Here is a 27872-nt window from a genome sequence, read left to right as displayed (position 1 = left end):
CTTGTGTTAATAAATATTGATGCCTGATTGTGTTTAATGCTTCACATGTTGGGAGAGCTGATAAATTGGAATTAATAAAATTTTATTTTAACTTGGATAGTAAGACCCAAAGATGGCTGGAGCGGTCTTAGGAAAATGAACACAGAGATCCAGAGTTATAGCAAATCAGTTCTATAAAAGGCCAGATTGAGGAGCAATAGAGAGTCATTTTGAAAATGAATAAGCCTTTTGTCTGGAACAATTATGGCTTAGTTTTCCTCCTACCCATGTGGTATTTGGTAGTTTTAAGCTTTTGAGCATACATGTTAATTTTTTTAAAATCTGTAATTGATGTGGGTTTCGGCTTTTCATTTTTTAAAAGATTTTATTTATTTTTGGCTGTGCTGGGTCTTCGTTGCTATGAGCATTCTTGCTCTAGCTGTGGCAAGTGGGGGCTTCTTCAGTGTGGAGTGTGGGCTTCTCTTGCTGCAGAACACGGGCTGTAGGCACATGGGCTCCGTACTTGTGGCGCACGGGCTTAGTTGCCCTGTGGCATGTGGAATCTTCCCGGACCAGGGATTGAACCCATGCCCCCTGCATTGGCATGCAGATTCTTAACCACTGAATCAACCAGGGAAGTCTTGGGTTACAGCTTTTCCAAGGCGATACTTCATTTGTGCTACCATTTCCTGGTTTCAAGAAACTTGATAGGAGTTTTTATCAAATTGTGCATATTCTCCAACACTGAAACTGGTCTTTGAATTATAGTTCAAGTTATTCAGGCAGCTGAGAACTTTTTAAATTTAACACATTTATTGAGTGCCTAACTCACTAGACAGAAGTCACTGTGATCACATCTGATGCGAGAGGGAGAGAAACAGCAGGACAGGTCTGGCCCAGAACTGTGTACTGGGAAATGTTCTTTTAAAAGTGGTAATTGAAGTCGTGGACGTGGATGATGGTGCCAAGAAAGATTATGTAGAGTGCGACAAGACTTAATAACGGAGCCACAGAGAGCATGAGCCGTTAAAGGCTGAAGGAGGAAGAATCTACAAAAGGGAGAAGGAATTGCTGGAGAGATGGGGTCAAAACTAGGAAGGAGATTAGGAATGGAAATTGAAGGAAGAGTTTCAAAGGGGAGGGAGTGCTCAACAGTGCCAAAGTTCTGTGGAAAATGCCATTGGAATTGGATGGGTGCTGCATTGAATCTGTAGATTACCTTGGGTAATATGGTCATTTTACCAGTATTAACTCCTCCAATCCAAGAAATATGGTCTGTGTTTCCATCTGTGTCAGCTTCAGCTTCTTTCTACAGTGTCTTACCGTTTTCAGAGTGTTGGACTTTGGCCTCACTTGTTGTTGCTTAGTCACTAAGTCGTGTATGACTCTTTGGGATCCTTCTGGGAGCCTGTCAGGCTCTTCTGTCCATGGGATTTCCCAGGCAAGAATACTGGAGTGGATTACCATTTCCTTCTCCAGGGGATCTTCCCAATCCAGGGTTCGAACCTGCGTCTCCTGCATTGCAGGCGGATTCTTTACCACCGAGTTGCCAAGGAAGCCCTTTGCCGCCTTAGATAGATTTATTCTTAGGTATTTTATTGTTTTTGATGCTGTGGTAAATGGGATTGTTTCCTGTTTGCAGATGACATGATATTATACATAGAAAATCCTAAAGATGCTACCAGAATACTACTGGACCTCATCAATGAATTTGGTAACGCTGCAAGATACAAAATGAATGCACAGAAATCTGTTGCCTTTCTATACACCAGCAATGAAATAGCAGAAAGAGAAATTAGAGATTTCTTTAACAGATCATCTATTACAAACCTACAGTAAAATACATTTAATGGTGATGCTTCAGAAGCACTACCATGAAGGTCAAGACTATGATGAGGATACTTATTATCAATTGTTTTTATTCAGCATTGAGTTTATAGCTAGCATAATTAGGGGAAACGAAATGAGCTATGCTAACTGGATACAAAGGAAGAAAAACATAAATATTTGTAGACAATATAATAGTCTATGTAGAAAATACAAGAGAATGTACAAATTTTTAAAAATATTTATTTGGCTGTAACGGGTCTTAAATACAGCATGTGGGATCTAGTTCCCCGATCAGGGATTGAATCCAGGCCTCCTGCATTGGGAGCACAGAGTCTTAGCCACTGAAACACCAGAGAAGTCCCGAAAATGTACTAATACAAATTTAAACAAATAGGAATTTAGCAAGATTGCTGAATACAAGATGAACATAAAAATCAGTATTATGAGTCTGATAATGGTGGAATTACCATGGTTAGATTAACCCTCCCAAAGATAGAAATAACTACTTTTGAAAAAGGAAAAAAGAAAAATGAAGTGCAGTATGTGATGTTTGTGTGTTTGTGACTTTTTGTTTCAGGACATCCCCACAACTCCAAACAGCTTAAGTAGTAAAGAGCCACAGTCTCTTGGCTTATGGTGTAAAAGGACAGTTCCAGGTTGGCAGAGCAGCCAGGGAGAAGGTAGGTGAAAAATCTGTGAAGCACGAGAGCCCCAGAAGATCTGTCTCCAAACCCGCATATAGAGTCTGTCAGAATCTTTGATTAATGGTAAACAAAATTATGTGGAGACGAATCCAGAGTTCCTGGTGAAACAAAGCATCAGCTAAAAGCTGAAAGAGCTGAGCAGAAATTATAGCCATTGTCCATGACTGAAGAAGAAAGAGACTAGAAATTAAGCCCTCTCAAATCAGCTGCCTTCTGGAATAAAAATCACTCTGTAAATGAATATAATCCAGCCCAATGATAAAACTACTAGAAATCTGAAGAAACAAAAATATGACTCATACTTAAGGAAAAAGAAAATCAGTCAATAGATACCGACTGCAAGTTCACTCTACTGAGATGTTGCAATTAGTAGTCAATAGCATTAAATCAGCCATTGTTTATGTATATATATAAATAATATATATACAAACATTATATACGCACAATGAATAAACAGGGACTCTAGCAGAGAAATAGAAACTATATAAAAAAATGGAAATTCCAGAACTGAAAAATACAGTATTGAAAAATTTGGGAACTTAATGACCTTAACAACATATTGAAGCTGGTATAATAAACAAAAGTGACCTTGAAGATTGATTAATAGATTATCAATCTGAAGAACAAAGAGAAAACAAGATGGAAGAAAAAAGTAAGAGAGAAAGCTTTAGAGTCCTTTGGCGTTCCAGGCAGGAAAGAGAATGGGACACACAAAAAATACCTGCAGACATAGAGACAGAAGCTCACTAAATTTGGAAAGACATATATTTACAGACTGAGGAAATACCAGGAACCAAGGGTGACATATAGAAAACCACCCTTAGGCATGATCAAGGGAAAACTGTTAAACTTCAATAAAGCAAAAGTCCTAAAGTAGCCAAGGGAAAGTGACACATTACATACAGAACAATGATAGCCAACTTCTCATTTAATGGAAACAAGGAGAACACAGAATGATAGAGTGCTGGAAGAGAAAAAAGGTCAGTTCTGTGCCTTGTCAGATCTTTCAAACATGACGGTGAAAGCTCAATCTGATAAATGATAAAGACCATCTATGAGAAAAATTGACTGCTAATATCACACTTAATAGTGAAAAACTGGATGATTTCTCCCTGAGGTTGGGAACTAGACAAGAAAGTCCGTTCTCACCACTTCAATTCAACATTGAATAAAAGGCAATTAGGCAAGAAAAATGTAAGTTATCCAGATTGAGCAGGAAAAATTAAGGCTATCTCTAGTCTCAGATGAAATGACTTGTATATGTGCAGTTCTGAAGAGTACACACATGCAAACTAGTAAACAAGTTCAACACGGTTGCAGAATGCAAGATCAACAAAAAAATCTATTTTTTTAATTAGCCATGAACATTCCCAAAAATGAAATTTAAAAACCAGTTCTATTTAAAATAGCATCAAAAAGAATAAATAATTCTAATCAAAGTGTAAAGTTGTATAGTAAAAACTACAAAATTGTTGATAGAAACTAAAGACCTACACACATGGAAGGTGGTCCCATGTTCATGGATTGGAAGATTTAATATTGGTAGGATAGCAATATCCTCCAAATTGATCTACAGATTCAACATAGTATCAAAATCCTAGCTCACTATTTCTGCAAAAATGAATAGACTAATCCTAAAATTCATCTAGAAATATGAAGGCTCAGTAGTCAAAACAATCTTGAAAAAGAATAATAAAGTTGGAGTACTTACATGCCCATATTTCAAAACCTACTACAAAGCTATAATAAAGAGTGTGATACAAGTCAGTGGAATAGAACTGAAAGTCCAGAAATGGGAAAGTGAAATGGCTTCCAATTTAGCCAAGTTAACAAGTTAGTAACACTATTAACATTGCATCTTATGAGGAAATGGTGGAGATGTCACCAGAGTTAGTGGTCCTTGTTTAACCTCTTTTTAATTCACCAGTTTGCTCCCTGCAGAAATTCATGGATCCTGGAGGATGGCGATACATTACTGCAAGCTCAACTGAATAGTAGACCCAATTATAGCTGTTATATCTTTGTTAGATCAGATTAATATGGTCTCAGTACGTAGTATGTAGTCATTGATTTGACAAGTGTGTCTTTTTGTATTCCAGTCAAGAAAGAGAATCAATTAGTTCTCAAGGAAAATATTTTGTAACTAAATGTGATGGGTATTAACTAGACTTACTGTGGTGATCATTTTGCAATATATACATAAATTGAATCATTACATTGTACATCTAAAAACTAATATGTTAATTATATCTCAATTGTTAAAGAATCAGAAGTAGTTCACATAGAAAGGACAGGAACATACATTTATAGTTTTGCCCCAGAATTATATTATGTGACATCACTCTGATGAGACAGAACAAGAAGTGGTTATCCCTGAAGGTCTTGGTAAGCTGTATGCAATCCAGAAGATGAGAAATAAACTCCCTGAAGATTCAGAGTTCTAGTGGTCAGGGGCATGCTGACATAATCCCCCAAGATGGAAAAAACAAATCACTGCATCTTGCATCCCCTTTCTCAAAGGAAGACAATCCTTGGTAAGCCTCTTTGGGTTCTGCAGACAGCACATTTCATGCCTAGTAATGCTCTGGACAATAACCAGGTGACAACTTTAAGTAAGGTTTGGACTCATATGATCTTGCAGATCCCTTGGTGGTGGAGGTGACAGTTGTGGGAAAAGAAGCAGTGGGATGTTTATGGCAAGACCCGGTGGGAGAATCAAATGCAAGCTATTGAATATCTTGAGCAAGGATATACCAGCTGTAGCAGAGAATTTTAAGCCTTTTGAAAACAGCTTCTGGTATGCTACTGGGCCATGATGGACACGGAAGACATGACCAGGAGACACTAAATGACTATGCATCTGGAACTGTCCACCACTGACTGGATTCTGTCAAGTGTACCAAGTCATAAAGTCAGATGAGCCTAACACCAAGACATCATAAGACAAAGATTACACCCGGGATCAAGCTTAAGCAGAATCAGAGGACACAAGCAAAATGAGTGCAGAGGTAACCCAGAAGCTCCTGTTACCTACTGCAGTTACACCAGCGTTCTTCACTCAGCTCACATCTATGGCCATAGTGGAGCACAGGGGTGGCTCCTGCTGAAGCAAGTGGAAAAAGCCCATTTGGCTTATGAGTCAGTTACGGCCATTCTGAGGGGTAACTTTGAAAGGCAGTTGCAAGGGAAATCTTCTTAATGGGCAGATATTAACATGTGATCATTCATCCATTTTGTGTGAAAGGAGAAGTGGTTCAAAATGAGAATATATATGAATTCATGGGCAGTGGCAAATGGCCTGGCCAGTTGGTCAGTGTGTTAAAAAGAAAAAGACTAGCTGATTGGCTGCAGCAAGATCTGGGACAGAAGTATATAGATGGATATAGAGGAGGGAAGACAGAGTATGATCTTTGCTTTATATGTCAATGCCCATGAAAATTCACTTTGGCAGAGACACTTAACATCCAAATAGACAGAATGACGTGGCTGGTTGACGTTAGCCACATACTGACCATCTCAGCATTAGCACAATAAGCATGTGAATTGAATAGGTACATTGGCAAAGATGTAGGGTATGAAAAGGCCCAGTATCATGGACTCCCACTTAACCAAGGCTGATTTAGTTACTGCTGTCTCTGAATCTTCAAGTAAATACTGACAGAAACCAACACAAAGCTTCCAAGGTAGCACTGTTTATCTAGGATACTAATTGGCTGCTGTAAGTCAACCACACTGGGCTTCTTCCAGCCTACAAGGGCTATTGACTTGATCTTATGTTAATAAACTTAATTTTTCTGGATACTTCTGGGACTTGCCTGGTGGTCCAGTGATTAAGAATCTGCCTCCCAGTGCAGGGGACATGGGTTCAATCCCTGGTCTAAGATCCCACTGTGATCTAAGATCCCACATGTGCACTGCCACGAGAAACCCACCCATGCCACATCTAGAGAAAGCCCGCATGCCACAACAAAGACCCGGTGCAGCCAAAATTAACCCAAATTAAAAAAAAGAAGGATTGACTCTCCTAGCCTCAGAGACTTACTCAGCATCACTACCTGTGGGCTTACAAAGGTGAATGATACTTGCAGGCTGCTCTGACCAATATAAAGAAGGTTCCTTCAGGAAGCTGTTGTAAGTTGTCTTGCTGCCACCCTGTAATCATAATCTTGAAGGTAAATAATTTGATTACTTATAAACTCCAACTAATAGTAACCAGTATTTGTTCATTGTAGGATTTTACTTGGAACAAGCTAGGAGGCTACTGCAGTTGACAATGCAAGAGATAATGATACCGCACTAGTGGTGAGGTACAGAGAAAGGGAGGTCACAGGAAATAGTTTCTCCTATGTCTAGGTGTATTTGTTACATGTAGTTAGTCTAGAAATAATAGCAACCGAAGTAAGCTACTTTAAATAGAAAAGTTGTGTTCATTACAAGAACAAAGGAGAGGCTCGTGGTACCTAAGGGCTGAGGCAAGCAGCAGGTTCTAGAACTGGGACCTAGAAAGCCACTGGGTAGCTCTCTTGGCTTATTGGCTGTTTGCAGATGGAAGGGACTCATTACAAAGCTCCTAAGCTTTAGATTCATTTACCTAGAGAGAGACTTGTGCAAAGATAAATTTCCATAGGGGAGACTGGTGGCCCAGCTTGGATCAGGTGCCCACTTGGTAAGATATGGATGACTGACAAGTTCCGGTAAAAAGGAGGAGGAATGGATGGACACCACTACTCCAAGGGCGTCACAGTTCTGCGAGTTCAAGCATATTAACATGAAGTAGGAAAGTTTCAGAGCTAAGTTATCTGTGACAACCCTGTTTTAAGAGTGTTGAAACAAGTACATCTGTAGTTTGTATAATTACTGCAGGCATTTAGAACCTATACTTGGTTAGGTTTTCCCGTGAGTTTAGACTTGAGTATTGAAAAAGGACAAAACAAGTAAGAGAAACAAGCCTATTATTAGACCACAAAGCCTACATTTACTAGTTTTAAATAATTTCTTCCTTTTGAGAGGTGACTTTTCCAGATACTGTTTCACAGCTCTCAAGTCCTCTTCTTCAGCTCCATCCTTTCGTTAACCTATGAGGCTTCTCGGAATGTGCAACCAATTAATGTTTTTAGCAGCTAAGTTTCTGGTAGTTATATTGCAGTATCTTTCATACTAATATCCAACATTTATTGAGTTCTTAAGTCTATCTCAGGCACTGGGTCTATATTGTGTTAAACGCATTCAATCTACAAAGCCCCATGACATAGGTAGTGTTGTTTAACCTATTTCATTATAATGTCCCCTCTCTCCTAGCTAGAAAACAGTGGTCCAGGAGAGCCTGTGAGGTGCCACCACTGGTTTGACCAGTTTGCTTTAAAACATTTACCTTTGAAAGTTAAATTTCTTTGTTTTACTCTACTTCCTCACTTCTGAAGTCAAAGACCTGTCCTGGTTTATAAAATTCTTACTATTGGGATAGAACTATGTGCATCATAAACAAGCCTTTTTTCCCCCCTTCATCTTCAGTTATTCCTTGAATTGCAGAAAAGCAGCTGGTACAGCTTGGGAAACTTCCATGAGAAAGAAACAGGCTGATAGAAATATTAAATACTTGTGAATGGCAGTGTTGCACAGTATAAAATTTGATTTAGACTTAAATGCTTTATAGGTGGAAAGGGGACTAAAGAAGGAGTCTGTGCACATTTTGAAGGTTTCAGTTAAATTTAGTTTCATGTGCTTAGTCGTGTCTTACTCTTTGACTCCTCTGTCCATGGGATTTTTTAGATTAAGGATACTAGAGTGGATTACCATTTCCTCCTCCAGGGGAACTCCCTGACCCAGGGATTGAACCCACATCTCCTGTGTCTCCCGAATTACAGGTGGATTCTTTACCTGCTGAGCCCTCAGGTCTTTCAATGGTTGACATTTTCCAGTCCCCTTCCCCCCGTGCCCCCCTCCCCACCCCCCGCAGGCAATCCCTCTTGCCCAGATCAATATTTGTTAAGCATCCTGTCTTCCAAGGAGGAAATAACCCAGCAAGAAAAGAATAATAAATGTAGAACCAGCCTTTCAGTCATTAATATTCTGGATTCTAGAATGACTGTTGCTAGGCTTTGTTAATCATGAAAGGTTGATGTCTGAGAACCTCTTCTCCACTCTTTACTTTTATAGGACTATGCTTTCCTATGATATATGACATTTTGATTCTTTAAGTAACGTTGGGACATAAGATGAGTATTACACTTTCCCCAATTTTGATAAGACACATTTAGGCTGGATAATTTACTTAATTGAAAAGCTAAAGTAAGGGCAATTGGGGACTTCCCTGGTGGTTCAGTGGTTAAGACCTTGTGTTTCCAATGGAGGAGATTTGGGTTCCCTGGTTGGGAGAACTAAGATCCCACAAGCCACAGGGCTCTGCCAAAAACAAATAAACCTCTGGCAGTTAACTGTTGTAGGTTTTAATAGGTAGTCAGTGTTTTCCTGAATGAATGACAATGGATAAACATTAGTGAGTTTTTAGGAGAGTCTGGCACAGTTTGGCAGAGTAACTTGAGCTTTAAAGCACAGTATCCGGCCCTAATTTAATGTGATAATTAAATCACATTATCCGGCCTTAAAGGTCAAAAGGGAAGGGCCCTATCGACTCAAGTTGCCTACGTGGAGATCTCAAGCTAGGAAAATTTTAGAAAAATTATGGAACATTTTGTCAAGAGCAAATTAAAATGTTTATCATTTATTATCTCCAGAAAGTCAGCAAAGAACATTTGCAAGGAAATGGATAAACAAAAAAATTCAGATGTATCAGAATAATACACCATCCCTTCTCCAGAAAAGTAGACACTCATTAAAAAAAAGTTTAAAAAGCTTTTTGTAATGTATCAGAACGACGGTGTCATTGTATTATTATTTTTTTGGTCGGGTTGTGCGGCTTGCGCGATCTTAGATCCCAGACCAGAGATGGAGCCCTGCTTCCCCTGCAGTGGAAGCGCGTAATCCTAACCATTGCACCGCCAGGAAATTCCCGGTGTGATTTTATTTTACAACACTCGATTGTACTATAACTTTTCTCTAGTTTAAGTTGGGCTAAATCTGTGCTTTAGCATGACACACTAACACACCCTGCCGACACCTTGTGGGTGTGGCTTTTAATCCTTTCATGTGTGATTAAAGATACAACTCAACGCCGTTTTATGGGATTAACATTAGTCTGAGTGGTAAGAAAAACTGAGGACAAGCCTTCAGGCTTCAAGTCACTGTCTACAACAGGCGGCAGGTCAGGCGTGGGTCAAAGCCCGGACGACAGCTCTGGGCCGCACCAAGTAGGAGCCGAGCTGAGACTGACGCCACGAACCGAAGAACACTGCCTCAGGCCGAGCGGCCTCTTGAGCCCCCGAGCGGGTGCTGGCCTCTGAAAACAGACGTCTGGGAGCAGTGAAGTCAGCTCCTGAAGCTAAAAGGAACTGCAGGTAACGCCACGCCCAACTCTCGCCAGAATAACACCTTTGCGACACGAACTCGCCATGCCGGGATACCCCGGCACAAGATGGCGGCACGTCACGTGCGCAACGCGGTGACGTAGGACGGCGCCCTCACGGAAGGACCGCCCTAACCTCACCCCCCCACGCTCTGTTACTCAGTTTTGCCCCCCTTCACTCCCCCGCCCCCGGCCTGGTGTAGATCATGCCGCCAGTGGCGGCCCTGACTGCCGAGGAAACGGTAGCTTAGGACAGTTGGCTGTTAAGTGACACTGATTCTCCCCGCCCCGCCTGACCCCTAAGAAAGAGGCAGGTCCCCCGCCGCGTGAGGGGGTGGGGAAGTGGGTAGTGAATTCGGATCCACCTGGGAGGGGGGAGTGGAAGTTCCCCGCCCCGGACAGCGGCAAGGCAGCAGCCACAGGTAAGCAGGGGGCGGGGGAGGCGGGTGGGGACGTGCTCCCGTGTCCCTGGGCAAGAGGAGGGCGCGGGGACGCGGCCCCCGCGGGGACGCCGAGGCGGGCCGCGCGTCCGGTGGGGGTCGCGCGGGGCGGCTGCGGTGGGGGAGGGGTGCGGAGGGCGCTTGGCGGAAGGGGGAGGGGCTGCTCGCTCTCCCCCGGCGGGGCGCGCTTCCGGTTCTCGTTGCCTGGCCTGCTGCGCCCCTTCAGTCGGCGGTGTATTCCTCCCTCCCTCCCGCCTGCTGTCCCCCAATGAAAATTAAAGCGAAGACCTCCCGCCGCGCGGCGGTTTTCGCCTCTGAAGCCGCCTCTGCGGCCCAAGGCGAGAGCCCTCTGTCGAAGGTCTCGGGGTTGGGACGGGAGCCGTGGGGAGGGCAGCATGGCCTTGGCCTCCGCGCGTCGTCCGCCGAGCGCCGCCAGAGACCGGTTATCTTCGCCGAAGACCGTAGAGCGTGCCCGGCGCCCTCGGGGTGCGGGGCCCGGACCGCTCGCTGTTGGGCCAGAGCCAACCCTTATCATCCGGGAGCTTCCAGTCGAGTGGGGAGACATACGGTAGAATAATCATACACGAAGCAGTCACGGGAAGGTAGTGTGGAGTGACAGAACTCGTCTGTTTACCAACGGACAGACGTTCAAACCGAGAATACGTTCTCTTCTATTTCCTCCTGTGTCACAAAACCAAGCATGGTATTTCAGAGCATCCACTTCGTCGTGGAGCATCCCGCTTGATCTCTCTACTATTATTGTAGATGTCAATGACTAGTTGTTCTGTCAGCTTTTGAGGCGTAATGGGCTAATAGTCTTCCGGATCCTTTCCGTTTCTGAGGCTTAATTCAGCATAAATTTGGCAAGCATCTTCGCCAAACTGGCCTCTTTTGTGATGTATTTGTTTTATCATAGCGAAGTATATTTGCTTATGTTTGCAAAAATAATTTTATCCCGAAAATTTCATTATGAACAGATGTATGCAGTTTTATTTAAATGCTGTTTTTCCTATAGACTATAATATGCAGTTTTCCTCTGTCTCAATTAGAATCAGTACGGTGTTCTTGAAGACGAATACGTTCTATTGAATTTGCTATTAACTTTGACGGTTTGTCTGATACATTTGTGCAGTGCTGTTATATCACCAGTAAGTGGCAGTACCCTCAACATGTTTTTTTCCCCTTCACATGTCATCCCATTTATTTATATTGATACTACTGAATTTTCAGCTCTAAAATAGGGTGTTCTCTTGCGCCTGAATTTTCGTGTTTCTAAAGCTGGGTTGAAGTAATTTTCTGAAGATACCTTGTTTGATAAGGTATTTGAAGATATCATTGTTTCTATCAGTTTTAGGTAGGTAAACCCAACTAAACACATTTTATTGAGTAGTAGTAAGTGCAAGGTATTATTTTGGGAGTAGGATGTGGTCTTTGACTCCCTAGAGCTTGCCTTCTGGTGGGGACACAGAAAACAGGTCACTTCAATTCTGTGATGAGTGCCATGAAAGGTAGAGGAAACTTGTGCCATGGGGATACAGCTAAGCTTCTAGACTTCATCTAGACCAGTCTAAGGGAGGCAGGAAAGTTTGCCTGTAAGAATAACTCATAGGAATAGGTCACATGAGGAGGGACAGTGTTTCTGGCAGAGGAAGCAGCATACATAAAAGCTGGAAGGTGAGAGGAAGCATCGCAGGCACATTTGAAGATCTGAAACAAATTAAGTATGACTGAGCAATTTTGAGGGGATATCATGAGTTGAGTTGTGGAAATGTCGAGCAGTAGACTTCTTGTCCTTAGACTTGTCCACCATCTACAGGTGGAGAAGCTTAAGACCCGCTTCATAATACTATGTTTGTTGATGTTTACTGTTTTACCACATACCTGATGATCTCTGCTGGACACAGAGCATACGTTCACAAGGCCCTGTTCTTAGGCACCTTGAGACTGAGGGAAACAGACATGTCAATAAAAACATTTTAGAAAGTTAAGTAACCTCATTATAAATAACAAGGTACAGTGGAACAAGGAAGGAAGGATCCAGAGCAGTTGGGTTTGGAATGAAACTTAAAAATGTGTTGGCCATGTGGATAAGTTGGAGAGGTGAAGGTATTCCTGGAAGAGGGGCAGTGTAGAATGAAAGAACATGGATTTGGGGTTAAAATAGTTCTGGCTTCAGATCTTAAATTCACATCTTAAGTGAGATCCATAGAAATGGCAACTTCTTTGAACCTCTGTTTTAGTCCAGTTCAGTTCAGTAGCACAGTCGTGTCCGACTCTTTGCGACCCCATGAATTGCAGCACACCAGGCCTCCCTGTCCATCACCAACTCCTGGAGTCCACCCAAACCCATGTCCATGGAGTTGATGCCATCCAACCATCTCATCCTCTGTCGTCTCCTCCTCCTCCTGCCCTCAATCTTTCCCAGCATCAGGGTCTTTTCCAATGAGTCAGCTCTTCGCATCAGGTGGCCAAAGTATTGGAGTTTCAGCTTCAACATCAGTCCTTCCAGTGAACACCCAGGACTGATCTCCTTTAGGATGGACTAATTGGATCTCCTTGCAGTCCAAGGGACTCTCGGGAGTCTTCTCCAACACCACAGTTGAAAAGCATCAATTCTTCGGCACTCAGCTTTCTTTATAGTCCAACTCTCACATCCATACATGACCACTGGAAAAACCATAGCCTTGAGTAGACAGACCTTTGTTGACAAAGTAATAGCTCTGCTTTTCAATATGCTATCTAGGTTGGTCATAACTTTCCTTCCAAGGAGTAAGCGTCTTTTAATTTCATGGCTTCAGTCAACCATCTGCAGTGATTTTGGAGCCCAGAAAAATAAAGTCAGCCACTGTTTCCACTGTTTCCCCAACTATTTCCCATGAAGTGATGGGACCAGATGCCATGATCTTTGTTTCCTGAATGTTGAGCTTTAAGCCAACTTTTTCACTCTCCTCTTTGATTTTCATCAAGAGGCTCTTTAGTTCTTCTTCACTTTCTGCCATAAGGGTGGTGTCATCTGCATATCTGAGGTTATTGATATTTCTCCCAGCAACCTTGATTCCAGCTTGTGCTTCCTCCAGCCCAGCGTTTCTCATGGTGTACTTTGCATATAAGTTAGATAAGCAGGGTGACAATATACAGCCTTGATGTACTCCTTTTCCTATTTGGAACCAGTCTGTTGTTCCATGTCCAGTTCTAACTGTTGCTTCCTGACCTGCATACAGGTTTCTCGAGGTAGGTCAGGTGGTCTGGTATGCCCAACTCTTTCAGAATTTTCCACAGTTTATTGTGATCCACACAGTCAAAGGCTTTGGCATAGTCAATGAAGCAGAAATAGGTGTTTTTCTGGAACTCTTTCTTTTTAGATGATCCAGCGGATGTTGGCAATTTGATCTCTGGTTCCTCTGCCTTTTCTAAATCCAGCTTGAACATCTGGTAGTTCACGGTTCATGTACTGCTGAAGCCTGGCTTGGAGAATTTTAAGTATTTACTAGCGTGTGAGTTGAGTACAGTTGTGCAATAGTTTGAACATTCTTTGGCATTGCCTTTCTTTGGGATTGGAATGAAAACTGACTTTTTCCAGTCCTGTGGCCACTGCTGAGTTTTCCAAATTTGCTGGCATATTGAGTGCAGCACTTTCACAGCATCATCTTTCAGGATTTGAAATAGCTCAACTGGAATTCCATCAACTCCACTAGCTTTGCTTGTAGTGATGCTTCCTAAGGCCCACTTGACTTCACATTCCTGGATGTCTGGCTCTGGGTGAGTGATCACACCATCGTGATTATCTGGGTCATATGATAGTTTTATTCCTAGTTTTTCAAGAAATCACCATTCCGTTCTCCTTAGTGGCTGTATTAATTCACATTCCAGCAGTGCAGTCTCTCCACCATTTATTGTTTGTAGATTTTTTGATGATGGCCATTCTGACTGGTATGAGGTGATAACTCATTGTAGTTTTAACTTGCATTTCTCTAATAATCAGAGATGTTGAGCATTTTTTCATGTGCTTATTAGCCATTTGTATGCCCTCTTTGGAGAAATGTCTGTTTAGGTCTTCTGACCATTTTTTAATTGGGTTGTTTGCTTTTCTGATGTTGAGCTGCTTGTATATTTTGGAGTTTAATCTCTTGTCAGTTGCTTCATTTGGTGGCTCAGAGGTTAAAGCATCTGCTTCCAATGCGGGAGACCCAGGTTCGATCCCTGGGTAGGGAAGATCCCCTGGAGAAGGAAATGGTAACCCACTCCAGTATTCTGGCCTGGAGAATCCTGTGGATGGAGAAGTTTGGTAGGGTACAGTCCACGGGGTCGCAAAGAGTCAGACACGACTGATCGACTTCACTTCACTTCACTCTCCCATTCTGAGGGTGGTCTTTAATCTTGCTTATGGTTTCCTTTGCTGTGCAAAAGCTTTTAAGTTTAATTAAGTCCCATTTGTTTATTTTTGTTTTTATTTCTGTTACTCTAGGAGGTGGGTCATAGAGAATCTTGCTATGATTTATGTCAGAGGGTGTTCTGCCTATGTTTTCCTTCAAAATTTTATAGTTTCTGGTCTTACATTTAGCTATTTAATCCATTTTGAGTTTATCTTTGTGCTGGTGTTAGGAAGTGTACTAATTCCATTCTTTTACATGTAACTGTCCAGTTTTCCTAGCACCACTTATTGAAGAGACTGTCTTTTCTCCATTGTATATTCTTGCCTCCTTGCCAAAGCTAAGGTGCCCATAGGTGCATGGGTTTATCTCTGGGCTTTCTATGTTGTTCCGTTGGTCTGTATTTCTGTTTTTGTGCCAGTCCCATACTTTGTTGATGATGGTAGCTTTGTTGTATATTCTGAAGTCAGGAAGGTTGATTCCTCCAGCTCCATTCTTCTTTCTCAAGATTGCTTTGGCCATTCGGGATCTTTTGTGTTTCCCTACGAATTGTGAAATTTTTTGTTGTAGCTGTGTGAAAAATGCCATTGGTGATTTGATAGAGACTGCATTGAATCTGTTGATTTCTTTTGGGAGTAGTCATTGTCACAGTGTTGATTCCTCCTCCCCAGGAACATGGTATATCTCTCCATATGTTTATGTCAGCTTTGGTTCCTTTCATCAGTGTCTTACAGTTTTCTGTATACAGCTCTTTTGTCTCCTTAGGTAAGTTTATTCTTAGGTATTTTATTCTTTTTGTTTTCTGCTCTGTATTCTTGTGTTTTCTGAAATGGAGTGTTTAAAAAGGCATTTTCAGTAGCAATAATATGTAGAAAGTATAAAATTCCATCTTTGATGCTATCTGTATGTTTAATCTGTGGGATTACCACTTCTCTTAGTGTAGATTAAAAATCACTGCACTCTTCCTAAAATAGAGTCCATATGTAGCTTCAAAAGCAGTTCAAGAAACAACAGGGAAGCACCAGATGAACTTGACAAAATTTTAAAATAATCGTAATTAAGTCATATTGGAAGAGTATTTGTATTAACATGATAGAAATAAAATTTATATGAAGAAATAATATAAGGTCATAGGGACAACACTAAGATCTGATGAATGGACAAATAATATAAACAGCTCACGCAATTAATGGAGAATTTTTTTTAAATGTGTGACAGCATACCATTTTCCATCTATTGCATTAGTAATGGCTTTAAAAAATTCCTGTTGCTTTCTCATGTGCTTCTGGTGGACTGGCTTCCCTGGTGGCTCAGAGGTTAAAGTGTCTGCCTGCAATGTGGGAGACCTGGGTTCGATCCCTGGGTCGGGAAGATCCTCCGGAGAAGGAAAAGGCAACCCATTCCAGTATTCTTGCCTGGAGAATCCTATGGATGGATGAGCCTGGTGGGCTGCAGTCCACGGGGTCACAAAGAGTCAGATACGACTGAGCGACTTCACTTTCACTTTCTGATGGACTACAGTTCTTTCAGAAAGCTTTAAATATTCATACTTCTTAACCAAGTAATTCTCCTTTTTAGAATGTATACAATGGAAATGATTTTTTATGTTTATTTTAATTTTTTAATCAATTAATTAGTGCATGACTTGTGGGATCTTAGTTCCCTGACCAGGGATTGAACCTGGCCCCCAGCATTGAAAGTGCCAAATCCTAAACACTGGACCATTAGAGAATTCTCTCTTTAAAAATTCTTTGAATTATGGGAAAATACACATAAAATAAGATTGATCATCACAAGCATTTTCAAGTATACAATTCAGTAGTGTTAAATACATTACATTGTTGTGCAGCCAAACTACAGAGCTTTTTCATACCATTAAACAACAACTCTCCATCTCTCCCTCCTGTCCCTGATAACCATCATTCTTTGTTTCTATGGGTTTGATTATTCCTAAGTAACTTAAATATGTGAAAGCATTCAATATTTGTCTTTTGGGAACTGGTTTATTTCACTTAGCGTTATGTCCTCAAAGTTCATTTATATTGTAGCATGTATCACAATTTCCTTCCTTTTTAAAGCTGAGTAGTATACCATTATATTCGTATATCACATTTTGTTTATTCACTCGACCATTAAGGAACATTTTAGTTGTTTCTGCCTTTTGGCTACTGTATACAGGGCTGTATTCTGCCATGTACAGGGCTGTACAAATATCTCTGTAAGACCCTGCTTTCAATTCTTTGGATAGAGGCACAAATACGGGATTGCTGGATCATATAGTAATTCTGTCTTTAATTTTTTTAGTTACTACCATGTTGTTCTTCCTAGTGATTGCACCAGTCTACACTCCCAACTATAGTGCACAAATGTTCAGTTTCCCCACATCCTTGCTAACCCTTATTTTCTGGTTTTTAATAAATATTAGCCATCATAATGGATGTGAGGTGGTATCTTATTGTAGTTTTGATTTGCATTTCTCTGATACTTAATGAAATTGAGTATCTTTTCATTTTTTGCTGGCCAGCCTTTTCTCTTTTTATGTCTTTCCACATAATTATAAAAACCTTAAATTCTGCCTAAAACTTCTACCAGTTTCTAAGTAGTTCTACTTGATATATTCCATCTCTCATAACCCACTTATTCTCATTCTTATCCAGCCTACATGTCCTGCAGTTGATTAGATCATCTAGATCTTTAGAAAGTCTTTAGGTATGACTTCATTCATTTATTCTGTTCAACCTTTGCTCAATAAATTCTCTATATTAAACTAGGTATCCAATTAGAAACTGTTCCCTAGACTGCAGAAAAGAATGCTTGTGTCCCTGCATATCATACTTTTTTAAAAAAATTTTATCTAGTATTTATTTTTGCCTGTACTGAGTCTTGCTATTGCATGTAGGCTTTCTCTCTTGCTGACAGGTGTGTGGGGGGGGGGGGGGGGCGGTGCTGCTCTTCGTTGTGGCGCGCAGGCTTCTTGCAGTGGCTTCTTGTTGCAGAGCGGAGCCCGGGCTCAGTAGTTGTGGCACACAGGCTTAGTTGCTCCATGGCACGTGGAATCTTCCTAGACCGTGTCCTCTGCATTGGCAGGCAGATTCTTAATCACGGGACCTCCAGGGAAGTCCTGTCATACTTCTTGAGTGGAGTAGCATTTGAAAATGTAGTCATAATAATTTATGTTTGTATACCATTTATTAAATTTAAACGTGATCGTATGAATCAAAACTCAAAAAAAAAATTAAAAGAATATGCAAGGAAAATCTCTATTGTCTTTCTATACCATAGCTACCAATTCTCTTCCATGGAGGCAACCAAGTTATATTCTATAGCACTTTTTATTTGCCATTTTAAAAGATTTTATCATTAGGTCACTATACACCCAAGAGCAGAGGTATAGGAACATGAGTCTGGATAAACTGAACTAAGCCTTTAGTATGGAAAAGCTCTGTTTTGTTCTTCTGAAAAAGTATGCATGTTAAGAAGAGAAATGTCATAAGATTTCTTGAAAATGAAGTTAGAAAGCATCTTTTAACTGACTTTTTTTCTTCTCACAGTTGATTATGGAAGGTTCTCACAAGAGTAACACTTCAGAGACAGCACCTCAGTCTGGTTCAACAGTTCAGGCAGCTCATATTTCTCATATTGCTCAACAGGTAAGGCAGGAACCAGCCAAAATATTGAGCCAGTTAGCAGTGTTTGTTATTGCAGATGAATCTATTGTTTGAAGTCAATAATTACTAACATTCAAAAAAATAAGCAATAGAGAAAAACTAAAATGTTGAAATGTATGGAAGGGAGGAAAGTTTATGTATGTTGTCAAGATGATTCAGTTTTATTATCTTTTCTACAAAATATACTTAGTGTTGTTTTAATATGTATATACTTCTCAGAACTTGAGGAGATACTGAAAGATTTCATTTTATGTGGTACATGACTAGTTTGGTTTTTTTTTCCCAGACTAATTTTGTTGCTACTTAAGACAAATGAAAAATTATTTGGTTCTTTAGGCTAACTTGAAATAGAGAATAATAGTTTCAGGACTCAAACCATCTTCAGTTCAGTATATGTATTATGGATATATAGAAAATATTTTTGCCTAACTGGAAAACAGGTATATTCATTTGATAATTTAAATTGACAGACATGTACATTGCAGAACTGATGGTTTTTTTTGTTTTAATTTTTAAGTTAAAAAAAAAAACTTTTTTTTTTGGCTACATGGTAGGCAGGATCCTTAGTTCCTTGATCACAGGTTGAACCAATGCCCCGTGCAGTGGAAGCACAGAGTTTTAACCACTGATCCGCCAGAGAAGTCCCAAGAATTAATGATATTTTAAAAATTAGTTTATTCATTTTTGATTGTGTTGGGTCTTCGCTGCTGCCTGGGCTTTTCTCTAGTTGTGGAGATTTAGGGACTACTTAGGTTGTGGTGCATGAGCTTCTCATTGCAGCGGTTTCTCTTATTGCAGAGCACAGGCTCTAGGGCGTGCAGGCTTCAGTAGTTACAGCTCATGGGCTCCGTAGTTGCAGCTGGTGGGCTCTAGAGCTCTGGCTTCAGTAATTGTGGTGCACAGGCTTAGTTGCCCCATGGTATATGGGATCTTCCCAGACCAGGAATTGAACCTGTGTCCTCTGCACTGGCACGCAGATTCTTATCCACTGTATTTTTAAAATTTCAAATTGTCTGATCCATGCATCTTCCTTCATATACCTCCACCAAAACAACATGTGGCATATATTTAATGTAGCAGCAGATAAAGAGAATTCAGCTATTTTCTATTAACTCAAACATTAAGGAGATATGCAGAAATGTAAAACAATGTCATTTCTCTCACTAACCTTGGGGGGAGATATTTAGTTTTATTAATTAAAATATTATGTTAATATGTAGTGGATTTATGATTGTTATTTTAAAATGAACTATCAGATATTTTTAAAATTTCATTTAAATCTTAAATGTAAGTATTAGATTAAAAGCTGACTTAAATGAAAGTTCCCCAATAATTTTTCAGAGTATAAAAGAGATGAAAAAGTGGGAAAACTAAGCATCTAAAGGATTACTCCTTCAAGCTTGATTTATTCTTCTCTATTATTTGGCTATATCTGTGAAGAATAACAGTATTGTCTCCATGTAGGGCTGGAAAAAACAGTGATAGAGTCTTTCAGCTATCTTTCTGTTAGTAGAGCCTGTCACAAATGTTTTAATTCAGTTCACTTACTTATACATTTCAGTAATTTTGGTTAAGATGTGAATGTTTTCCAAGTTTCCTTAGAAGCGCATTTACAGAGATAGAATAAGTACACTTGTAGATGATGAATAGTTTTATAGTGATTTTTAAAAATAATGTCACTGACTTTGTATCCAGATCCTTGTTGTTTGACTGCTTTATTAGACTCTAAATTATGTAAGGAAAAAGTATCTAATACAGTAATTATTCAGTAATTCACTATAAGATGTGGATATAGCAGGGAACAAAAGTTTCAGTTCTCATGGAACATATATTCTAGTATTGGAGAAAATAAAACATATTAGTTGGTAATATGTGCTGTGAGGCTGATAGAGCAGGATAGGAGGGATAGGGGATTGTTCATGGGGATGGGGACTTGCCGTCTGATATAAGCTGGTCAGAGAAGTCCTGTCTGTGGACATGTCTCTACTTATATGGACCAACAACTGTAAACTCGGAGACTGAACTGCATGGGGCATGGTTACGGGATAGCGGGGCAGCCACTGTGGTGGGAGAGGCGGGTGACACAGGGGGAGGCGGAGAGGCTGGGCTGGGAGGGGAGCTGCCGATAATGTAGGCCTTGTGTACTACTGTAAGAGTTCTGCCTTTTAATCTCGGTAAGATGAGGAACCTTTGGAGTGGGGTGAGTAAAGTAATCTGACTGATATTTTAATAGAATCATTCTGTCTGCTTTGTGGAGTGGAAGTAGGAAAACCAGTTAGGAGGCTGTTAAAGACACTAAACGTGCATGAAAGACAGCTGTGGCTTAGACTAAGGTGGAAGCGGTGGTCGTGAGATAAAGGTAGACTGTGGGTGCAGTTTGATTGTGAAGCCAACAGTTCGCTTTGGGATTGGATGTGGGTTTAGAGGAAAAAGGAGTTAAGATTGACTCTCCAGTTTTTGACTTGAATAACTGTAATAATGGAGTTGCCATTTATTGAGATGGACAACACTGGAACTTTTTTCTTTCTTTTTGGGGAGATGTTGCAGGAATTTGGCTTTTGGGTATGTTAAGTTGATGGTACTATCTGTATTAGTTTTCTGTGTTGCAAAACAAATCACTACAAATATAGTGGCTTAAAACAACACGTATTGATTATCTCATAATTTCTGTAGGGTCAGGCACTTCTTAGTTGGGTTCTCTGCTTCACAGTTTCACAAGCTGCATCAAGATGTTGGCTAGGGCTGCCTTTTTATCTGGAGACTAGGACCGAGAAGAATTCACTTCCAGGCTCACTCAGTTTGTTGGCAGGATTCATTTTGTTGCAGCTGTAGGATTGAGAACTTCTTTTTTGACTGGAGTCCACCTTCAGCTCTTAGAGGTCACCTACAGTTTGCAACTCACAACATGGCAGCTTGCTTCTTTAAGTTCAGCAAGAGAATTAGAATGAGTCAGCTGACAAGACAGGGCCTTATATAACATAATGAGGGATGAAACCCTATTCCTTTCCCATAAAATGTGACATAATCACAGGAATGGCATTCCACCATCTTTGCCTTATTCTGTTGGCTCAAAGCAAGCTACAGATCCCTCTAACATTCACACAAAGGCATATACACCAGAAGGTGGAGACCATGGGGGCCACCTTCGAATCTGTCTGGCAAATCATACAAGTAGACTTGTCCAGCAGGTAGTTGGATATATATGGTCTGGAGTCCAGAAGAGAGGTCCAGACTAGAAATATAAATTTAGAAGTTCTAGATGTATAGGTAATATTTGAACTCATGGAGTGATTTCTGGCTTCCTTTTAGGATGTAGAAAGCTGGAAAGCATATTGCTCCCACTGTGAAACAAGAATAAGCTATTATGTATAAAAAATCATAACTTCTCTCAATGCATTAGAAGTGGGATGTGGGCATGGCTCACCTGTAGCAGAGCACAGGAAGGAAGTGGGACTTTCCTACGGGGGGAGGGGAGAATAGAATTTAGCTAAATTTCTAATGAATTGCCAAAGTCCTGCTTTTCTCCAAGGACCTCCAAGAGTTGCTTATGAGAAAGATTAGGAAGCAAGGGATATAGAGAATGCCTCTCTAGGTGGTACAGGCCTGCCTAGACCCTTCATCTTTATGGAAAAAAGCTTTAAGCAACTTGGGGAAGGGAATAAACCCAAATTTTCCACTATGGGTGGGAGAAGTGAAAAGAAAAAGAAAATCCATAAACCCTGAGGGAAGGGCAGTAAACTTTCCCAGGTTCAGATCATTAGTTTGCCTACTACTGGGAGAAAGCCTCACTTACTGAGACTGAGACTTGTTCAGTCACTAGGTTATGTCTGACTCTGTAACCCCATGGACTGCAGCACACCAGAACCAGACATCACTGTCCTTCACTATCTCCCAGAGCTTACTCAAATTCACGTCCATAACATCGGTGATGCCATCCAACCATCTCATTCTCTGTCGTCCCCTTCTCCTGCCCTCAATCTTTCCCAGCATCAGGGTCTTTTCCAATAAGTTGCCTCTTGGCATCAGGTGGCCAAAGGATTGGAGTTTCAGCATCAGTCCTTCCAGTGAATATTCAGAATTTCCTTTAGGATTGACTCCTTTAGTTTGATCTCATTGCTGTTCAGGGGACTCTCAAGATCTTCTCCAGAATCACAATTCAAAAGCATCAATTCTTTGATGCTCAGCCTTCTTTATAGTCCAGCTTTCATATCTGTACGAGACTACTGGAGAAACCACAGCTTTGACTATATGGACCTTTGTCTACAGTGTGATGTCTGGTTTTTAATACGCTGTCTTAGGTTTGTCATAGCTTTTCTTCCAAGGAGCAGGTATCTTAATTTCATGGCTGCAGTCACCGTCCACAGTAGGTTTTGGAGCCCAAGAAAATCTATTTGCTATGCAGTGATGGGACTGGATGGCATGATCTTAGTGTTTTGAATGTTGAGTTTTAAGCCAGCTTTTTCACTCTCACTTTCATCAAGAGGCTCTTTAGTTCCTCTTCGCTTTCTGCCATTAGAGTGGTATCATCTGCATATCTGAGGTTTTTGATATTTCTCCTGGCAATCTTGATTCCAGCTTGTGCTGTATCCAGCCTGGCATTTCGAATGATGTATTCTGCATATAAATTAAATAAGCAGGGTGACAAGTATACAACCTTCACGTACTCCTTTTCCAATTTTGAACAGGTCAGTTGAGACTAGGCCAGGATAACAGAACTTCCCCATCTGCCCCCATTCCTCCAAGCATGTAAAGCAAAAGCAGTCTATCCCCTGCCCTTGGGGAGTGCTAAGAGTTTAGAGAGACACTGGGTCAGGTATACAGAGAAAGCCTAAGGCTGAGGGTGGAGCAAGAACGTTAAGAAAAACCCTCTGGCAAACCAGACCCCACCCTAAGCAGAAGGTCACAGAAGAGGAGTTTGGAGCTGGTAGGGCACTTAAAGGGAAGCCAGTGTCTCAGAGGTTAAGAATCCGCCTGAGGTGCAGGAGCCACAAGAGATACCGGTTTGATCCCTGGGTCTGGAAGATTATTTGGAGAAGGAAATGGCAACCCACTCCAGTATTCTTGTGTGGAAAATCCTGTGGACAGAGGAGCCTGGTGGGCTACAGTCCAGAGGGTCTCAAAGAGTCGGACAGGACTGAGCGACTAAACACAGGAAGTGTACTTAAGGTAATCGAAACAGAACCCAAGCTCCTGAATGGGGGTTTCAACTCCTGAATGGATTGACTCATCCCTGCCCCCATCGCCTCCACTAAAAGCCTAGTAAAAAGAAGTAGTGTGCCTATTTCTAGGCATAAACACTGTTTCCTCAGCCTCTACTCTCCTTGCACATGATGTCCTTACACGTGAAGCACATACAAAAAAGCAAAAAAACCCAAAACACCCACTGTCAGAAGTAGACTCAGGGTGACTCAGTTGTTAGGAATATCAGATAGTGCATTTAAAATAACAATAATATATTAGAGGTTCTAGTAGAAAAGGTGGAGAACATGTATGAACAAGAGGTAAATTTCAGCAGAGGAACAGAAACTATGCAAGGGTCAAATGGAAATGCTAGAAATAAAAATTGTGACATAGATGAACTGAGGAAAGAATCCATGAACTTGAAAATAGACCAACAGAAATTATCCAAAGAGAAAAAGGGAAAAGGAAAACAGAGCACCTGAGATTTGTGCCACAATATCTTGAGATTACTGGGGTTGAGTGTAGACAGAGATGAAGTCAATGGATTTGATTCTGGGACTCCCAACATTTGGGGTTTGGGGAGATTGAAAAGGGATGGCTGAAGTGGTAAAAAAAAAAAAAACGAGAGAGATTAGGATTTTGGAAATTAAGAATGAGGTGACGGTCAGCTATGTAAATTGCTGCTGGTAGGTCAGATGAGGAGTAACAATAACTATTAATGTAGTTGATTTTCACTTTTCAAGGATTCTGTATTTGCGGATTAACCTACTTAGTAAAATTTGTTTGTAACCCCCAAATCAGTATGTACTTTTATGGTCATTAGTGGCCATGTATATTGTAGTGAAAAATGAGTCACTTTCTCAGTTGAGGCTGAATAATGGCAGTATTTTGTCTTTTGTTAGCTCTCATACTATAAACTATTCTCTTTGTGGTCTAGTTATTGCCGTATTTTTCACATTACTGTGCTTTTTGTTGGTGATTTTGCTGTTTAAAATGGGTTCTAAGCCTAGACCTTAAGTGTTAAGTGCAAGAAAGTTATGATATACCTTGTATAGAAAATAAATGTGTTAGATAAGTGTCATTCAGGTATGATTTGTAGTGCTGTTGACTGTAAGTTTGGTGTTAATGAATACTGTGTTCCAGACTGCTACAGTAAAGCTGATATTGCAATAAAGCCCAAGTCACACAAAGTTTTTGGTGTCCCAGTACATTTAAAAGTTATGTTTATAGTGTATTGTAGTCTGTTAAAATGTGCCTTAGCATTCTGTTTAAATAGTGAACATACTTAAATAGTGAACATAATTAAAAATACTTCATTGTGGGAATTCCTTGGTGATCCAGTGCTTTTAGGTAGGTAGATTGGGAATGTTAAGTAGGTAGATTGGGGATGAGCTATTCTGAAAGTTTTCTTTTGATACATTGTTTTTCAGTCAAATAAAACATTTTGAGAATATAGATAGACTAGGGATATGCAATAGAATTATTGGAAAGCATTAACAGTCCACTTGAGGTTAGTGATCATGAACTTAAAGTGAGACAATTAAGTTCAGCTTGTGTTTTTCTCCAGTTGGATTCAGATACTTGTATACCAGCTACAGGCGTAGAGTATGTGAGTTAGCAGGTTGCTGTTTAGTGCAGAGACTATAGCAAAGCAAGAAAAGACAAGGACATAGGTGTATGTGACACGGTGATAGTAATGCTGGACCTTGAAATTTAAGCTGTGTAGGGAAGAAGTGGGGACTTGATGGGGTTGAAAGCAGGGAAAAGATAGTAGACGCAATGGATTATAGGTTTCTGTGGAGTCCAAGGATTGCCGAGATTCCAGATAGTAGAGTTAATGAAGGCAGAAAGCGAAGAAGAATTAAAGAACCTCTTGATGAAAGTGGAAGAGGAGAGTGAAAAAGTTGGCTTAAAGCTCTAACATTCAGAAAACTAAGATCATGGCATCTGGTGCCATCACTTCATGGCAAATAGGTGGGGAAACGATGGAAACAGTGAGAAACTTTATTTTGGGGGGCTCCAAAATCACTGCAGATGGTGACTGCAGCCATGAAATTAAAAGACACTTGCTCCTTCAAAGAAAAGTTATGAGCAACCTAAACAGCATATTAAAAAGCAGAGACATTACCAACAAAGGACTGTCTAGTCAAAGCTATGGTTTTTCCAGTAGTCGTGTATGGATTTAAGAGTTGGACTATAAAGAAAGTTGAGTGTCGAAGAATTGATGCTTTTGAATTGTGGTGTTGGAAAAGATGCTTGAGAGTCCCTTGGACAGCAAGGAGATCCAACCAATCCTTACTAAAGGAGATCAGCTGTGAATATTCATTGGAAGGACTGATGCTGAAACTAAAACTCCAGTACTTTGGCCACCTGATGCAAAGAACTGACTCATTGGAAAAGACCCTGATGCTAGGAACCATTGAAGGCAGGAGGAGAAGGGGCTGATAGAGGATGAGATGGCTGGATGGCATCACTGCCTCAGTGGACATGAGTTTGAGTAAGCTCTGGGAGTTGGTGATGGACAGGGAGGCCTGTGTCCTGGAGTCCAGGGAGTCACAAAGAGTCGGATACGACTCAGCGACTGAACTGAACTGATGAGGAGAGAGGTGGTGTTCTCCAGAGGAGAGCAGAGGTTCATTTATGGCAAAAAGGTGAAGGGGAAGGGCTCAGTACTTGATGCATTTCATTTAATTACAAAATATACATAGGTTGAGACGCAGCCTTGTTTAAGACCTGGTTTGAATCCTGGTTTTATCATTTAGTGACTGGAATATTAGCTTGAGCCAACTTACTTAGACGTGATATTCAGCACCTGGAAATTAAGGCATCATATGTGGTGATTTCTAAGGTCTTTTTCAGCTCATAGATTTCAGTAATTCTCATGCTGTAGAGAATTCTCATACTGTAGAGAAACTTGTGTACTTTACCCATGTGTGAATGGGGAAACAATGACAGTAGCAACAGCTAACGTGTATTGAGTATCCACTGTGTGCCTCGTGTATTCTAAACATGTTTTAACACCTTCAAACCTCTTAGCAACCTATTGTGGTTTTTTAATCCCCATTTTAGAGGTTCTTACAACTATTAAGGTTAGAGATATAATTTGAATTCCAGCAGTTTGACTTCCCACACAGCTTGGGTTTCTTGGGTAGCAGACAGTGCAATGGACATTAGCAGGCAGGAAGTTTATTAGGAAGACTTTTGGGATTACCACCTATGGAAGGGAAAGAAAGAAGCAGAAGGAAACAGGATTGGGCAGAGGGAAAAGTTGGACTTTGATTCAGTCTCACTGAGGACCTCAGTGGGGATCTTTGAAGCTCAGATTGCTCTTCAGAATCGGGGTAAGGAACCAGCCAGGCTTTTTATTCATGCATGCACCAGGTATTCTGTCTTGACTGATCTGGGAAGGGGTATGTGTGACCTCAGGCAAGGTGACTAATCAGCCAGGGTATTTCCAAAGAGGGCTGACCACTGTCAGCAGCTGTCCTCCAGTAGCTGGGGAGGAAGTCTCTTTTACCAGAGAAAGGGGATCTAGCTGTTGTATCATGGTGTCTGTTAAAATTGCAGACTTTATAATCACCACAGTTGTTTGTTGGCTCCAGGCAATGGATGAGGATAAATGAGGCTAATTTAAGAAATTCCAAATAAGCTTGACTCCAGAACACTTTTAAAACTGATTGATTTTCATTCCATTCATATTTTTGACATGAGAACTTGACCCAAGGGGGGGATAAGCTAAGAGTGTGTGTACACACGTGCACATCAGTGTTTTTGGTAATCCTTTCTTACCTGGAGGTTCTCTGTTTAATGTCTTGGATGTTCTCGGTCATCTGGATTTTACTTTTCAGGAAAGAAAGATTCTTCTATAGAGAGTTAAAAATCTAAATTTATTTACGTGTTTCCAGTATGGGTGGTGTGGGGACTAGAAGGATAACTTCCCTTTTTCATTTGTATAATAGGGTCATTCACAGAGCTGAAAGTTTTAAATTTTGATTAGGTCCAGTTTATAAATTTTTCCTTTTATGGACTGTGCTGACTTTATCTAAGAACTCTTTGCTTAGTCCTAAATTTCAAAGACTTTCCCCCCATTTTCTCCTAAAGTTTTATAGTATTATATTTCACATTTAAGTCCATGATTGATTTTAAGATAATTTTTGTATAGATTTGAGGGTTTTTGTTTTCTGCTTGCCTGTGTATGTACAGTTGCTATAGCACTGTTTGTTGAAAAGAGTACCCTC

At 40.7% G+C, this 27872-nt stretch overlaps 1 protein-coding gene across 2 annotated transcripts in view; it reads left to right on the top strand.

The window, feature by feature from the left end:
- The first annotated feature begins 10181 nt into the window (after positions 1–10181).
- ATF1 (activating transcription factor 1) overlaps positions 10182–27872 on the top strand; it is a 62260-nt gene continuing 44569 nt past the window's right edge. For both annotated transcript variants that reach the window (XM_068971887.1, XM_068971886.1), the window contains exons 1-2: positions 10182–10397; positions 18337–18435. In XM_068971887.1, coding sequence (XP_068827988.1) covers positions 18343–18435 — 93 coding nt within the window. In that variant the 5' untranslated portion in view covers positions 10182–10397; positions 18337–18342. The remainder of the gene's footprint in view (positions 10398–18336; positions 18436–27872) is intronic.

This window comes from Capricornis sumatraensis, chromosome 4, assembly GCF_032405125.1.
Source record: "Capricornis sumatraensis isolate serow.1 chromosome 4, serow.2, whole genome shotgun sequence".
Taxonomy (NCBI): Eukaryota; Metazoa; Chordata; class Mammalia; order Artiodactyla; family Bovidae; genus Capricornis; species Capricornis sumatraensis.
This window is presented reverse-complemented; position numbering and strand designations above follow the sequence as displayed.